The sequence below is a fragment of the Lathyrus oleraceus genome, chromosome 6 (genome assembly GCF_024323335.1).
Source record: "Lathyrus oleraceus cultivar Zhongwan6 chromosome 6, CAAS_Psat_ZW6_1.0, whole genome shotgun sequence".
In the NCBI taxonomy this organism is placed as follows: domain Eukaryota; kingdom Viridiplantae; phylum Streptophyta; class Magnoliopsida; order Fabales; family Fabaceae; genus Lathyrus; species Lathyrus oleraceus.
The window spans coordinates 189718219-189736926 of NC_066584.1; the positions used below are offsets into that span (position 1 = coordinate 189718219).

The following is an 18708-nucleotide window of genomic DNA, read 5'->3' on the forward strand; positions in this document are numbered from 1 at the left end:
AGATACTGAAACGGGGAAGAGAGGGAGAAGTAACAAAATAATATTTGGTTGTGATAAAGGTGGGAAACACAAGATTAGTGATAGTGGTACCCAAAGTGCTTCCAAGAAATGTGGATGTCCATTTAAAATCAGGTCGACTCCGGCGAAAGATGGATCTGGTTGGAAGATTGATGTAAAATGTGGGTTACATAATCATGGTTTACCTGATAGATTAGAAGGTCATTCGTTTATTAGTAGGTTGACCACAGATGAGAAGCAACATGTCGCTGATTTGGCAAAGAGACATGTAGCACCTAGAAACATTTTGCTTTCCTTGCAAGACAAGTTTCCTGAGAATGTCACTCGGATTACACAAGTATACAAGCATAAGAGTGTGATAGAAAAAGAGATAAGAGGTCCAAGGAGTGAGATACAACATTTGTTTAAGCTTATTGAGGATGCAGGATATGTGTATTGGAGTAGAAAACAGGATGGCTCGGAAGTGGTGAAAGAGATATTTTGGGCACATCCTGATTCAGTTAAGTTGTTGAATATATTTCCGATTGTGTTAGTTATGGATAGCACCTACAAGACAAACAAATATAGACAACCTTTGTTTGAAATTGTTGGCATGACATCGACTGAGTTGACTTTTGCTGTTGGATTTGCGTATATGGAGTCTGAGCAAACAGAGAATTTTTGTTGGGTACTGGAGAAATTAAAAGAGTTGTTTGTGAAGAAAGACATGTGTCCACAAGTGATTTTGACAGATAGAGATCTTGCTTTGATGAAAGCAATTGAAGTTGTGTTTCCCAACTCGATTAATTTGCTATGTAGATTTCACATTAACAAAAACGTTGGTGCCAAATGCAAACAACATGTGGTGAATGACCTGCAAAAGACGATAGACACATTATGGATGGAAGTTGTCTGGGCTAGTGATGAGGTTGAGTATGGTCAGCGGTTGCATCAACTTGAGCAAGCATGTGTTGATTATAGTGGATTTATTAATTATGTGAAAGACACATGGTTGACTCCACATAGGCATAGATTTGTTGGAGCATGGATTAATCGAGTCCTACATTTGGGTAACACAACGACTAATCGGTACGTCTTATAATTTTGTATGTGTTATTTTTATATCTGATATTATTTTTATGTTTTTTTATGTGTTATTTTGAATATATGATATTTTTAATATTTGATATTTTCAATATCTAATGGTATTTTTTATATCTGATATTTTTAGGGTTGAATCTGCTCATTGGAAGTTAAAGCAGATGTTAGGAAACAGTATAGGTGACATGGTCAAATGTTGGGAAGCCATGAATAACAACTTGAGGTTACAACTGGGACTTATCGTTTACTTACCTCACCGAACCATATATGTCGAGCAACATGATGCTCGTACTTCACCAAAAGAGACGTATCGTACGGCCCTCCTGGATATCCAGTCGGCTCAGCTGCAGCTGCAGATGAAGATGCACCCCGGTCTAACGTGCGGACTGGAATCCGGCCATCTACACCTCTTCTTCGAACCACTGCAAAAATAATGTTAAAAAAAATAATTAAAATTAAAAAATAAAAAATAAAAAAAAATACGTACCGGAACACTTCCAAGAAGAGTTCCGGTTAGCAAAAAAAACAAAAAGCCTTCCGGAACACTTTCTTAAAGAGTTCCGGTATACACCAACCAAACCGGAAGTCTTGAAGAAAGTGTTCCGGTATACAAGTATACAAACCGGAAGACTCTCTAAAAGACTTCCGGTTCAGTGTCCATTAAAGACAACAAACCGGAACTCTTTAGAGAAGTGTTCCGGTGTACAAATATCCAAACCGGAAGACTTACTCTTAAGTGTTCCGGTATACAGTGCAAAAACGCCAAAAATTTGTCTTCTCCGGAAGTCTTCAACGAAAATGGTAAAAAAAATTTGAAAGGGAAAATATACCCTATTTATATGAGGGTATTTTGGTCAAAAAAAATTTAATGTAGGGGTATGGGTACAATTGTAGGGGTATAGGGTAAAATTTTCTGCAGCGGGGGTGTTGAACATCAATCCGTTTAGGCCTTAGGCCCAAACTGGATCCAAGTCTCAAACAGGATCCAAGTCTCAAACATAAAGCGCACGCCTTGTGGAAGCAACGAATCCACACTTCTCATGAGCTGAAGCAAAAGCAGAGAAACGCTTCTCATTCTTTTAGAGGTTTCTGCCTTCAAATACTGAATTCAGCCGTTGTGATCGGACTCTATTATGGATTTCTGACTACAATCGCCATAGGACTGTCTTATGTCTTGCTTATTCGAGCCCGGGTTATGGAAAAAGAAGGGTCCGAGACGGAAATAGCAGCAACAACTGGGTTTATTACGGGATGCCTGATGATCTTCATATCCATCTATTATACGCCTTTGCATTTGGCATTGAATAGACCTCATACGGTATCATTCTTACTAGTACCTTATCTTTTCTTTTATTTTCTATACCACAATGACAATCATTGAGAAGCGTTTCTTCATCGCGGATTGAAACTTCAGAGTCAATCGAAGTGAGCAAGACGAAAACCATGCTCCAATCATCAATTCAAAGACTCGGAATCAGCGTCAATTCGCGTTTCCTCCTCTTCGGCATCGCTTCGTCCTCATCAATGGCGTTCACGTACGAACTCAAAACAAGACAAATATGAAGAACAAGGACTCCAAAATCAACTTCAATCACCTAAATTTGAATCAACACTCACCGTTCACGCTCAATTCAACTTTGTGCATGCACAATCAGAAAGAAACAAGATCAAATCGAAGTAAGAAAATCACCGAATCGAAGCGTCGACACGAATAGGTACCGAATTCTTCTTCTTCCTCTGTTTTGATTCCTTCTTCTTCTTCCCAAACTCTATGCTATCGTGTACATTGTTGTTCGTTGGTTAGTTGAAACGTTGTGTGAGTATGCGTGATTGTTCCTTGATTCCGCAATGAATTGTTGTAAGGAATTGACAGTTGAGAATTGCACGAGTGATGAGAGATTTAGAGTGAAGAACGATTGTTGCGTGAGGTGTTGTGGAGTTGCGTTCGGATTTGAGACTTGTGATGAAACGAAATGGAGAGTGATGAATAATGGATCCCCTGTGAATGATCAAAGAGTGCACTCATTTATAAATTTGAATTCAGTTACGAAATGTACGCTAAATTCACATGAAATTCCATTTGAAATTCTTCAGTTAGTTACCAAATGAAGTGATTCTGTTAGAGTTAGGTATTGAATTCAAATTTGGTTAGTGAGTTTGGATTGTGATTCTCTGCATTGTTTGTGTGTTACAGTGGAACCTCAAAACTCAAATGCTTGTTCATTGTCGGTTTTTAAGTTGTTAGCTTTAGGTAGTTAGTTAAATTTCTTATTAAACTGAACGTTGATGATTATTGGTCATGACCTGTTAGATGTTGGTGATTGAAGACTAGTTAGACCTGTTAGTTCAATGATCAACAACCTGTTATGTAAAAAGTTGAAGAAATCTAATATGCTAAGTGATGCCTCTTGTTCTTGGACTCTTTTAAGCTGTTTGTTGATGTTATGCTAGAATTATGCGAATTACTGGCAACTGATTTTCTGTTGTAATAATGCTATGCTTGCAATGTTAATAATCACTTCCTGTTAGATGTTACTGCTATTGTTATAAGCTACGTCTGCTAGATGACATGGATCATGGATTGCTATGTTAAATGTGAAGTGAATTTGCCAAGTTATTTTCGTGCTAAAAAACTACTGGATGTTGTTGATATGATAGTGATACATGAACTCTGTTAATGGCTTATTGCATCAGCTGGTTATGCTATGAATTTGTTGACAAATGAAGGCTTGATGCTAATGGATTGATATACTTTTGCAGGCCCAAAGTGAGATCAATGTGGTATGTCCAAATGGAAGCATATGGATGCCTTGGAGGATCATAATGGGCTTCCATTCCAAGCTCTCTTTTCTTTTGATTCCAACTATGCATCATGATGCTATGTAATATTCATTAGTGCTATGATGTAATAGTTACTAGGATTGGCTCATATAGAATGCTTGTAATGACATATTCTCTTAGGAGAATCATGTGCCATGCCTGTGTAATGGGAAAAACCTAATTGTCATTTCAATTCAAACTCGTGTTTCAAAGTTCAAATTAATTTTCAAATTTTTTTTAGACCAAAGTGTATGGAATGCTTTTATAAAAATGGATGAAATGGATGTCATAGTCTTCATGTTCAATTCCTTAATTCCACATAAAATTTGGTTAATGTAAATGGAAAAAAGATCAACTAAATGGACTATGATCAATGCCATGGTAATTGACATGGAAATGGAAATGAGAATGCTACAAGTTAGGCTTAGAAAAATCACAATTTGATTTGTTGACATTGGCCAACTAGTTGACCAAAAAGTCAATAGTTGATCAAAAGTCAACTTAGGTAAAAACAACTGCATTCTAATGCACCATGCTTGTGATGAATTTTGAGTGAAATACAATGGGAGAATGGATCAAAATGACAAACAAAACTATGAATGGATGACCAACCATCAATCAAGTCAATGCAATAGCTAGTCAAGAGATTTAATCAAGCACACACTAACGTAATGAACTATATGATCACCAAAAGAATGGGGAATGGATCTCACATTGCCCAAAAGGTTTAGATGGATTCAAAACCCTAAATGTGAACGATCAAGATTATCAATGCAAAAAGTCACGGGAGATTAGGGTTTTATGCTTGGTTGCGCACACTTTAAGATGATGTTATGAAACCCTAGTTTTCCTCAAGTACCATTACCAAACCTTGACCCCATGATGCCTGTCTCCTTGTTTGAATCATGCTAATGCAAATGTGATGGTTTAGTATGCATGTATGCACATGAATTAAGGCCATGGATCAGATGAAAATTGTAAAAGGGGTATGGTACATTTTGAGGTATGATAATTAGTATTAATTAATTTAAATGATTCTTGACTCATTGTTGGAAAAATGTGATTATTATTAGTTTTTGATTTAGGATTAGATGTTAATGAACATGAGAAATTTGTAAATTGCATGATGATTGTTTATCACTTTGTGATTAAATTCTTCCATGCTAGAATTTTAATTCTTGACTTAAGAATTAATTGATTAGGATTAATTTTGTCCATTTAGGTTTAAGTGACCTTTTGATAATTTGTTCCTCGTGTAATTAGTGACGTTGATTTCTTTGATTGGATTGCACCTTAACCATTGCATGTTCCCCTAGTTTAGGGTTTTGTAAAATCATTTGGTGTAAATTGACTGATCAGTTCACTAGATGGTACATAATTCAACTAATCTTTTCCCATTTGTTATGTTGATCAAAGTTTACTTTGATCAACCAAATTCTTTGTATTATGCTAATTTCCCAAGTCTACTCAAGTGATCAAAAGACCATTGATCACTTGATATGACAAGTCCCTAGTGTTCAAGTTGTACTGGACCACAGGACCTCAAGACATCAAGATCAAGAGTTCAAGACTTCAAAGTCGGTATAAGGCCTTCACATTGCAGACAGGGTGAACTATTTTTCAAGCACAACGAAGGTGTATCAACACTTGTCAATCTTAATTCAAGTTGTGTGCCACGAGCCTTAACCAACGAAGAATGATGAGAGGGAATTTTTCCTATCCTCGTCTAGAGTACCTTTGTGTAAGGGAAGTATGCCCTATCTATTCAAAGTATTCACATTCGCTCATAGACTTTAATACAATACAAATCAAATGATTGTCAAGTCTTCTTCTTCAAAGCAACACTTCATCATAAGGAGCAACATTAAATTCTTCCATGCTAGAATTTTAATTCTTAACTTAAGAATTAATTGTCCGTTTATGTTTAAGTTACCTTTTGATCATTTGTTCCTCGTGTAATTAGTGACGTTGATTTCTTTGATCGGATTTCACCTTAACCATTGCATATTCCCTTGTTTAAGGTTTTGTAAAATCATCTGGTGTAAATTGACTGATCAATTCACTAGATAATACATAATTCAACTAATCTTTTCCCATTGGTTATGTTGATCAAAGTTTACTTTGATCAACCAAATCCTTTGCATTATGTTAATTTCTTAAGTCTACTCAATTGATCAAAAGACCCTTGATCACTTGATAGGGAAAGTCCTTAGTGTTCAAGTTGTACTGGATCTTAGGAGCTCAAGACCTCAAGATCAAGAGTTAAAGACTTCAAAATCAGTATAAGGTGTTCACATTGCATACATGGTGGACTATTGTTCAAGCACAACAAAGGTCTGTCAACATTTATCAATCTTGATTCAAGTTGTGTACCATGAGCCTTAACCAACGAAGAATGATGAAAGGGAATTTTTCCTACCCTCGTCTAGAGTACCTTTATGTGCGGGAAGTATGCCCTGGCTATTCAAAATATTCACATTCGCTCATAGACTTTAATATAATACAAATCAAATGATTATCAAGTATTCTTCTTCAAAGCAGCATTTCATCATAAGGAGCAACAAGGAGAGCCTTTTTCGGTAGAATGCCAATTATGATGAGTATCACATGCCATGAGCCTTAAGCAACAGAGAATGATGAGAGAAAAATTCCTACCCTTGTCTGGAGTACCTTTGTGTATGGGGTGTAAACCCTAGCTATTCAAAGTATTCTCCTTTGTTCATAGACTTTAATGTGGTTCAAATCAAATGACTGGCAAGTCTTATGCATCCATCATTCATCATTCCTCAATAGTGTTATATCGTCTTCTCCTTTAGAACCAAATATTATATCCCTTTGGATTCCATGTACACCCTTTTAGGGAAAATAACTAGTGTTCACCCCGTGGAACAAAAGTTGTTTGAATTAATGCTAAGCATTTAATTCTCTTTGTTTCCTGGCTTGATTCATGTTTCCTCTTTGGTTCAGAGTTTATTCCTTCATGGATTTGATATACCAGTGTCTTTTGGTGCTAAGTATACTCTTCATCACTTCTGTCAAATCTTTCTTTCTTTTCTGTATTAGTTCCATGAACTACATAGCTCTGACTTTCTCATTGCACGATGAGAATACATAGGCACAAGGATTCGAACCCTTGAAGATCATACTAATTACTTCTTCTGCCTTGGGGAATCATCCATATATTTCATGATCCATTACCCGATATCTTCAATCATAACCATTCATCTAAGTGATATATTGTCTTTCTTTGAAACCAAATGCCATACTTTCTTTGGGATTCAATATATACCCTTTTAAGGTAAATAACCAGTGTCCACCTTTGTACCAAGAGTTGTTTGTCTTGATGCCGAACATTTAATTTCTTTCTTTTTGGCCAATATGCTTGCTTTTCTTTATGGTTCAAATTTCATCCCTTTATGGATTCCAATAATACCATTATCTTTTAGTTCCAAATTATACCTTATGTCACTTCTGCCAAACCTTCCAGTTATTTCCATATTAATTATTTCTCTCTATCCTACCATTCACTTTTCATTATTCACTAGTCACTACATTCACTCAATATCTTCTACCTTCATTCATACTAGTGATATACTCTCTCTTTGGGCCAAATATACTATTACTTTGAGCTTCATATATACCTTTTTGGGCAAATAACCAATGTCCATCCTATGAACCAATTGTTGGTGTAAGCCCTAGAGGCCAATACTTTTGGTACTTGTATCGAATTATTTATTAATAATAAAAGGCTTTTTCTTTATTATGTTTGTCTAATAAAGTCCCTAGAATAGATAGTCTGTTTAATGTATCAAGTGTGACTTAATCATGAGATCACATTAAACATAAGGACACTATTCTTAAAGTATCCATAGTCGAGCTTTATTGTGAAGGGGGGTAACATTAAAGCATTAAGACTATTATGTATATAGACTGATGATCACATCTCATGGATCATGGATAAGGAGTTATCAAGTCTTAAACATAGGTATGAATATTAAGAGTAATATTTATACTGGATTGACCCGCTATGAGAATACTATATAGAATGTTATGCAAAGTGTCATAAGTTATTCTCATGGTGATAATGGTGTATACCACCCTTCGACCTGAAACCACTATGGACCCTATATGTAGAGTCGAGTGCCTTATTGTTGATCAAACATTGTCTGTAACTGGATGACCATAAAGATAGTTGATGGGTACTCCACGAAGCATGCTAAGGGACATGAGTGACCTAGATAGAATTTGCCCATCCTGCGTAACAGGATAAATGTCTATGGGCCCAATATTGAATTGGACAAGGATGACACGGTTTATGCCTTGTGTTCAATATAGACATAAGGGCAAAAGGGTAATTGTACATATAAGTATTATCACAAAAGGATTTGTCAGATCACATGACATTTTCGTGTCTTGGGTAGCAGTGATGTGTTGCTAGATACTGCTCACTATTTATTATGTTAAATATGTGATTTAATATAATTGCCAATGCCGCGAAAACCTACAGGGTCACACACAAAAGGACGGATTGATGAGAGATAGAGTAACTAAGGAATACCGTAATGTACGATGCCCTTAAGTGAATTGTAGAACATCGTAAGGTACGGTGTACTTAAGTAGAATACGAAATATGGTAAGGTACCATGCGCTTAAGTAATTTTGGCATATTATAAGATATGGGCCACATACACTTGAGTGGGCTTTTAACTTGCAGCCCACACAAGTGGTTCTATAAATAGAACCCTTGTGTAGAAACATTTGTGCAGTTGCAATTTCGTTTCTCTCTCTCTCACTCAATGCCTTCATTCGTAGCAGCTAGCACTGAGATTGAAGGAATCCGTTCGTGTGGACTGAGTAGAGGCTTTGTCATTGTTCAATGTTCGTGACCGCTCTGTAGATCTGCATCAAAGGTTAGAATCGCCATAAGAGGTAACAATTCTATCACTAATCATGCCCATTCGTAAGGACCACTAAAGGAGAAATTTTAAATTTCGCTGCGTTTTGGATCACCCTTCTCCTTCACCAATACCTCTTATTTTTGGCTTGATGCCAATTTAGCCTTATCTTTGGCTTGATGCCAATTCCCCCTTTGTTTTTGGCTTGATGTCATCTTTTCTCATTGGTTCAGATATACATACCCTATGGGTTCAAACAACATTATCCCTTGGTTCAAACCACACTTCAATCACCCTTCTTTCATCTTCCACCATTAGTTCTATGAACTACGAAGCTCTAAATTCCTTATTGCATTATAAGGATATGTAGGCATAAGGACCTTAATCCTCACCGAACACTTTATTTATTCCTTTTTTTCCTTTTGCGAGTAATGTTTAGATAGTAACACTCATCAAAGCATATAACAATCAAAATGGTTCCTGTCGAGTACAATGGTTATGAGGGTTGCTAATACCTTCCCCTTGCATAACCGACTTTCTTACTGTTTTTCTCTTTCCCCCGGATTATAGATGTTTCCCTTTCCTTAAGCAATAAATAAAGTTTGATGGCGACTCTGTTGTATCTTCGAGCTTGCGACACGCTCAAGTATATTTTCGCTAGCTTCAGAATGCTTCCCCCGCAACAGCGATACAAATGTATGTGGATGAAAGAGCTTACGTTTAAGGGGGAGTGAAGCTACGCGAATTATACTCGAGCGTATCGCACACTCAAAGATACAACAGAGTCACCATCGAACTTTATTTATCCCCTAAGGGAAGGGAAAACATCGATAAAACCCGGGGGGAAGAGAAATGGGTAAGGAAGTCGGTCATGCAAGGGGAAGGTATTAGCACCCCAAACATCCATGGTACTCCATGGGAACTGTTTTGAATGTTCTCTGCAAGAATATGTGTTATTATCTGAAGATTACTCACGAAAAGGTGGAAATTAGGGTTAATAGATAATTGTGAAAAAGGTGAGAAATAGATAAATATGAAAAAGGTGGTTATAAATAACTGTGCTCGCCAAGGATTTGGGCCCTCGTGCCTAAGTATCCTCATTCATGCAATGAGGAAATCAGAGCTCCGTAGTTCGTGGGACTAGGACTGATGGGTTAGTTGTTTTTATTGGACAGTATTAACGTTCACGTTCTACTATCGACTGGCTTGTATGCTCGAGCATGAGAGCTTTAAGCGTCTGCCTGTTTGCGGTAGAATGGATAAACTCGGATCGCACTCTAGCAGTTAGACATTGCTTGCCCGGACATGGAGGCTTAAGCGTCATTCACGGTAGAACGGAAGTAACACATCCTTTCTGAAAAGGTTTTAAACTGAAAATGAAGTCCAAAGGCAAAATTGAGTTTGATGAGGTGAGTTTGATTTTATTCTGAAATGAGAGTCATGATTTGAATCGTATTAAAGTCTATGAATGGAGACGAATACAGTGAGCAAACAGGTCATTCGTCTTGCACCCAAAGATATTCAGAATAGGGGTAGGAATTCTCCAGTCTCATCCCTTCTCCATTGCTTAAGGCTCGTATCGTACAATCCTAATCGTAGGGTTAATCGTTTTGGAGTTTATTTACAAAAAGGTTTTTGTTTTACTGGCAGAGCAAAGGATAGAAAGAGAAACCCTGAACGGTTGGAAGTCTGATCCTCAGTTTGATCTTCAATCTTTGTAGACAAACTTATCAATTATTCGATTTAAATTGCACTAAAGTCTATGAATAGAGGCAAATACAGTGAGCAAACAGGTCATTCGTCCTGCACCCAAAGATATTCAGAATGGGGGTAGGAATACTCCAGTCCCATTCCTTCTCTACTACTTAAGGCTCATGACGTGCAATTCACATCGTAATTGATGAGTGTTGAATTTGAATCTCCTTGCAGCTTCCCATGATGAATGGTTGTCTTTGAATGATGAAGAGGCTTGTTAATAAACTTGAATCGAGTTGTGATAAAGCCTATGAATAGAGGCGAGTACGATGAGCAAACGTGTCATTCATCCTGCACCCAAAGATATTCAGAATGGGGTAGGAATACTCCGGTCCCATTCCTTCTCTATTACTTAAGGCTCATGGCACACAACTTGACTCATGATTAACAAGTGTTAATTTTAACCTTTGTAGTGCTTGAATAGTAGTCATGTCTTGTACTGATTTGAATTGCTTGAACTCTCGATCTTGATCTTTGAGTCTTGATTGAACTTGGAGATCCAATATCTAGCATCTTGATCACAAGGACTTGCTTTATCAAGTGATCAAGGGTCTTTTGATCACTTGACTAAGCTTGGGGAATTAAACACAGTCAAAGGATTTAGTTAACCAAAGCGTACTTTGATCAACTTAATCGGTGGGGAGAAATTAGTTGAATTGAGAATACAACTACCTAAGGGGTTATTTGTTTATTTGGAATTATTTTCTCAAAGCCTAAAACTAGGGGAACATGCAAAAATTGGACTATTTCTAACCTAGGAGCAAAACAGTCATTTGACAATTATGGTTAATATTGAATTAAAAATTCTAATCATGAAATCCTAATTGAAATTGATTCTAAATTCTAAATTATTTTCTAAGTTCAATTAAGTTCTAAAATATCCACAAGTGTTGAAAAGATTAATCTAATTAACCTAAAATTCAATTAAATCTAAATTCTAAAATTAATCCAATTTCTAACCAAAATTAATATTTCTAAAATCTATTTAGTCCTAACTTCTAACTTCTAACCCAATATTTCTAATTAATCTAATCACTAATTAATTTTTAATTTCCAAAGATCCTAATCAATCCCTCTAATTGACCTAAGTCCCTAATTATTATTCTAAATTTAACCCTAAATGATCCTAATTAAAGTGTTTTAGAATCCTAATTAGATTTTAATTTCTAATCATAAAAAAAACAATGAGCAAAGCCATAGAAGAAAAACCTGAATTGGGCTTTCGTGGACGATATGGGGGTGCAGGCCTGAATATGGTGGTATGTGCACGAAAACGTACTTGGGCCATGAAGCTTTTGGGTTTTCGGCCCAAGACTCCAAGAGGACTCCAAGAACTCCAAGAAGGCTCCAAGATCGGGTTCAATATCCACGTAACCGAAACCACAATGTCAAAGGGGAATCGGATCCCACGCGAGACGCTTCTTCCATGAAACCTAGCCCCCAATTTGCGATGCCGGAAACGTCTCTCAAATACCATACGCCGCCGTGGAAATTTCCCGTCGTCTTCAACGTTTCCCTTAAGCCCGAGATTCAAATGAAATACAAACTCTACGGCGCAAGACATATACTACCTCAAGGCTCGTTCCACTGTACGTAATCAAAAGGCGGATAGAAGAAGGAGGACCTACCCAATTCCGGAACCGTGTGCGTCTCGTATTGTGGCGTGTTGTTGATCTATGACGAAGATTGTACGATGAAGATGAAACTCTACGCTTTTGTGCCGCTGACTTGTAATGATGAAGGGCCGTTCGTGCCTCGCCGTAAGAGATGACGAACTTCTCCAATTGTGAGTCACTTCCTCCAATTTCTGGTTACTCCTCTTTTCCTTCTATGAGTTATCTGTTGCATTCTGTTTTTTGATTCCTCTTCTTCTTCTGTTCTGATTTTATCGTGTGCAGATTGTTGTGTGTTCTGTGGAGGAGTGGGATTGGAGAGTTATTACGTGGATTGAAGGTTGAGTGTGTTATCCCTAAAACAAGATGATGGTGAGAGTTCTTATGAACTGTTGGGGTCAAGAGAAGAATGGACGAGAATGCAGGTTATAACGGTTATGCGGTTTTTCGTTGGTTGGTGGTGATGGCTGAAGGAACGAAGAACGGTGGTTGAATGGTGGTGATTGGAGGTTACACGTTAGATGCAAGTGAGGCTTGGTGAGGATGAAGACTGAAGATGATCAAATGGGAGTGAATAAGATTGCTAGTGGATAGAGAAGATGGAAGAGAGGTTGAAGGTGGAGGAGAAGGAAGTGAAGAAAAAAAAGAGAGGGGGCGTTGAAGAAGATGTGGTGAGGTATATATAGATTTTTCTATCAAATTTTGTTATGAAACTTGGTTAGAAACTGTGTGAATTTCTGTTATGACAGCTATTAGAATTTGTTGAATCAGTTGGGAAATTCTGTTAGAATTTTTTTTGAATAAGTTTTGTTTTCAGTTAATTCTGTTTTGGGTCTTTTGAGCTAGTTGTTTTCTCATGTTCCATTGTTTTGCAGGTTTTCAGTTTTATAACAGTTGGAGGTTAATTATAATTAAGTGACAAAGTCTCTATTTTGCAGGTGGATTATTCTGCATAAGTGCTTTTGGTTCTCCTGTGTTTACATTTGGAAAGCTCACATTTCATGTTGGCATTTCGGTTGTAATTTACTGTTGTTACAGCTCCCAGTTACAACCTGATCAAGCCTCTTTTTGAACTCATTTGAATATCTTTAGACTGCCGCAACATTGTTATTGCTGGTATCACCTTACTATGTTCTTTCCCCTCATTCTCATCGTTCACTGAAGACTTGTCTACGTTTTACACAGGAACTACAAAGTACGACGTCGTCGTCCCTGACCCGGTCCCGCGTAGAGCCACAAATAATAGTCACTGTCGAGCAGTAACCCGATGCAGACCGTTTGTTATCTATTTGAGAATACTTTGCTTACGCCATGTCGTTATTGGTCAGTGAGTCAAGTGCCTTACAGATAGTTTAAACCTTAGGCCATTCAGACAGAATCGATTCTGAGAGAGGGTCGTTGTCTGCGTATTGTGTTACGCATGAGGGAAGAAGAAAGAAAAATCTGGAATTGGGGACATGAAGGTAAGAAGAGATAGGGGTGACATATATGAAGGGAGAAACATTATGATTTGGGGCGGTGGGATAAAATTGATAAGGAATAGAATATTTGAACTGAATGTGGATTTTGAATATTGTGATTTGTTGAAATTGAATTTTTGTATGTTTATTTTTAATATATGAAGGAAGATGAATAGGCGAGTCACTCATTCGCCACAAACAGGGCCCAATGGTGAGAACAAGAAAAAACAAGAGGAAATTCTATCAATCTAAAAATGGACCTCTAGAATTAATGCAAAGTTAAAGGGTTAATGACTCCTACAATTAATTCAAAATTACAAGGTTAATGCTTTAATTAATTCAACTCTCAAAACCAATTCAGGATTCGAACCAATTTGGGATTCGAACCAATTCGAAATCAAAATATTAATGGTCCCTACAATTAATTCAAATTTCAAAATCAATTTGGAAGCAAAACCATTTTGAAATCAAAAGATTAATTACCTATACCATTGGTTTAAACTTAAAAACTCAGTTTGAGTTTGCAAAATCCATTTGATCCAGAATCAACTTTAAAATTAAAGTCATCTTGACACTCGAATCAACTTGAAACTAAAGTCAATATGACACAATGATGAATTCGGTATCAACGTGTAGTGGACCAATGAACGATCACAAGGCTTTTAAGTCAAGTAAATCAAATGACTTAGATTGGAAGAAAATTCTTTATGCTTGTGGAATACGTCATGTTCAAATGAAATGCAAGCCCTAGGACAATATATGACATGAACTGCAATGATATGCACTATCACTACCTATAAAATGATGAGTGAATAAACTTGAATGAGAATGGAACAGGACCCCATGGATGGAAGTGTAACTTGTACTGATGAATCAAGACACATGTAGTCAAAAATCAAATGGTTGACATTGGACGAGCATAGACCCATGAGTGAAATGAGGCATAAGACCCAATGGATACCATGCAAGTGAAAGTGTCAAGAAGTTAGGTTTTTCAAATCACAGCGCACCACCATTAGGGTTTCCAGCCAATCCCAAGATCAAGGTACCAGTTATCCAATTCAAGTTCGCAAAAAGGTCCTCAAATGGTATGAACCAGGCAATTAGGGTCTTAACCCACATGATGAGCAATACCACAAGCTTCAGGCCAAAATTGCTTCAAAACCTTGAATCTATGATGTTTGTTAGTTGATGTCAATCATGAATGAATGATGAACATGAATGAGGTTAAAATCGCGAGTTAGGTAAAAAGAAAAAAATGGGGGGCAAATTTTGGGGTATGATAGTTGCCCCTATTTAATCTTCTCAGACCTGAAGGTATGAATAGCAACGACTTTCAAACATACATGGTAAGAGAGGATTAAATACTAGAATAGCCAAGAAATTTGCCCGCAGGGAACGAATGAAATGAGTGAGATGTAAGGTAAGGGTATTTATGGAAAGATGTTCAGTGGACGACGTATAGGCTTTCATATATGATTATTCATTAGGGATCAACTGAAATGTATGTGGGGAAAATGAGTCAGCTGTACAAAGGGATGTTTTGTGAGGACATGCATGAAGTATGCAATATGATATGTATGCAATGTATGATCGATCTCTTTTTCTCGTCTTTCTCTATATTTTCCATTTCCTTTATTTTTTGTTCTTTTCTTTCATTCTTTTTTTTTATTCTTACTTCCACAAACAAGTTTTTGGTGTATAACCAATGATTGAAATATCCATGCAGGATTCCACAAAGATAAAAGAATTAAGTGCTTGCAAATGCAAGTACCTGAACAAAAAGAATAGGAACAAGATCTTCTGCCATAGGCAGATAAACGTCTTGCAAAAGGGGACAAACAACTCAATTGAGAAACAACCTCCTCGTGCAATAGGCAGCAATGACTCCTTATCAAAAGGGACGGAAATTTCTAAACACAGTTAAGGAAGAACAAGCGAACAAACTTCTCAAACTTAGAAACGATCTTCTCATGCAACAGGTAGCAATGTCTCCTTAGCAAGAGAGAGAGAGAATTTTCTAAACACAGTGAAGGAAAAAGGCGAACGAACTTCTTAACGGGGAAACGACATCTACGTGCAACAGGTAGCAACGACTCCATAGCAAGAGGAAATAAAATTTCCAAATATTTCTCAACGGAGAAACGACCTCTAGGTAGAAACGACTCCTAATCAAGAGGGATAGAAATTTCCAAAGACTTCTCAACGGAGAAACGACCTCTAGGTAGCAACGACTCCTAATCGGGAGGTACTGAAATTTCCAAAGACTTCTCAACGGAGAAACGACCTCTAGGTAGCAACGGCTCCTAATCGGGAGGTACTGAAATTTCCAAAGACTTCTCAACGGAGAAACGACCTCTAGGTAGCAACGACTCCTAATCAAGAGGGGTAGAAATTTTCAAAGACTTCTCAACAGAGAAGCGACCTCTAGGCAGCAGCGGCTTCTAATCAAGAGGGGTAGAAATTTCCAAAGACTTCTCAACGGAGAGCTCTTAGACACACGGTCTACTGGGGATCTCACACCTCTTCTTGAGCATTTTGATACAATAAATAAATAAATGAAAGTATAAAATTATTTTTTTAATTTATTAATTATCCAATATTGATACCAAAATAAAAAAAACAAATATCTTAAATAAATGAAAAGGAAGTTACAAAAATATTATCAAATAAATAAATAAATAAATGAAAGTATAAAATTATTTAATCTTGATACCACTAACAAATATAATAAATAAATAGAAATAAAATTATAAAAATACCCTCAATTTTGACGCAAAAAGTTGCTAAGAGACTTAACAACTTTAATATATAAGATAAGATATTATAGAATATAAATTAAAGCTAAATAAAAATTGAATTTTAAATTAATTTAAATAATATAATAATAAATTCATATATTTAAATTTATAAAGTATAATTTTTAATTTTAAATTTTATGTAATATAATTTATTGTAATGATATTTTTTTATTTAAATTATATATATATATATATATATATATATATATATATATATATATATATATATATATATATATATATATATATATTATATATATATATATATATATATATATATATATATATAAGAACTATTTATTTACTTATAAAAAATTAATTTTTTTATTTAGTATTGTCAATGATATTTTTTCCAAATAAATAAAATTACTTTTTAGTTTTATAATGTTTTATAAATTTATTTTTATTAAAATATATTTAAAGATTAATTTTAATATTAAGTAATTGTATCATAAGGATAATTTTATAATTTAAATTTAATATTTATTATTATGAAAATATCAAATATATATCAAACACATAAAATAATAAAATTTTATTTTTTATTATATGTGTTTATATGATAAATATTAATTATTATATCTTATTCTTAAATATAATTATAGTTTTATTTTTCTTATTTTAATTTATTCACAAAATTCAAACAATTTTGGTTTTCATACTTTTTTACTTAAAATTAACGAGTGTCCTTAAAATGATGAGATTAATTACTATGCACTGTCAGTGTAAAAAGTTTTATACAATCGATTCATCACCATCACCCGTTTGCATTACTTTATAAATTTTTAAAATAAAAGTCAAACTTGTTTTAATATCTAACGGCTATGATTAACTGATGGTGTAAAATTCTTTTACGCTGTCAGTGTATTTCAATTAAATCCTAAAATGATATGCTATTTGTGAAATATGATAAATTATCATATCAGAATATTTTGTGAATTTTTATAAATAAAAAATTTAAATAAATAAGATAAACAAGTGGTCGCTTTTCAATGCAATGAGATTAATTTTGTGAGTTAGGTAAAATAAAAGGCTAACATTATAATAAAACCTTATTCTTATCACTAATATTCTATATACTATCCTCATACTTGAATATAGAACCCTTATAATTGACTATTAAAGTTTTGATAAATATATATTTTTTTTAAATATTGACAAATTTTTAATTTGAAAAAAATCATTTTGTTTAAAAATATAAAATAATGCTTATCATTAATATATTCTTAATTTTGAATGTTTATCGCTCATTTATCCGTTATTTTTATATAATCTTAATTATATAAATAAAAAATCATATAAATATTAATTAAAAAATATTATAAGAATATAAATTATATTTGAACAATTTATCTAAGTCCTTCAAAATCTTCCAGCAATACAAATTTTTTTCCTCTAAATTAAGAGATTATTTTGGTTTGGTGTTATCGATTAAAAACAAACCCTCTAAAATTCTCATAACCAAAATTTTTCTATTCTTTTCAACAAATACTTTCTATTTTTCAAAATCATCTTATTCCAACGGTGTAAATCTCTAAAATAAAAAAAGTCAATTAAAATATTATTTATTATTAGTTTATAATTTTATAAATTTATCATTAAAAAAGAATAAATTAATGTTTGAATGAAAGTATTTATTATAGATTTCAGAAATATATAATATAAATAGAGGCATGCTGGCAAAAGAATTAATATACTTTAAAATTAAAGAGGATCTTGATGTAGAAAAAACTAAAGAAAATCTTATTTATTGATAAATATACTCACATATCTATTTTATCCTATTCATCAAATTATCTTAAAATTTCTCACCGTCTCTAAATTGAGATATTTTTTTGTGTGACGAAGCTTTGATATTTTCATTACTCCACCACACACGTTAATAATATATATTTTTAACAGTATTTGGATATGCATAACATTATTTGGATCAAATATACTAATTATAATAATAACATTTTTTTCATAAAAAATGGTATTTTTTTACCATAATATAAATTCTCACTCTAATTTTTTTAAAAATATATATAGTTTGATTTTCATATTTTTTATAATACTAATATTATTGTGTCAAAAAAAATACTAATATTATTATTCAATTATATATAATATATATATTATAATATATATATATATATATATATATATATATATTATATATATATATATATATATATATATATATATATTCTACCACCATTATATTTTATTAAGGTTTTTCTTCCATCTATATCATTTTATAATTATTGTTGTGCATATTTTTTTA

General features: G+C 34.3%; 1 protein-coding gene across 1 annotated transcript; it reads right to left on the bottom strand.

Moving 5' to 3' along the window:
• Positions 1-1224: 1224 nt before the first annotated feature.
• LOC127094690 (uncharacterized) lies at positions 1225-13834 on the bottom strand. Its single transcript, XM_051033491.1, has 3 exons — positions 11778-13834; positions 1351-1520; positions 1225-1236 (listed from the first exon to the last, which is right to left on the bottom strand). Exons 1-3 carry the CDS (start codon positions 12130-12132, stop codon positions 1225-1227), a joined length of 537 nt encoding a protein of 178 aa, XP_050889448.1. The 5' UTR covers positions 12133-13834.
• Between the last annotated feature and the right edge of the window lie 4874 nt (positions 13835-18708).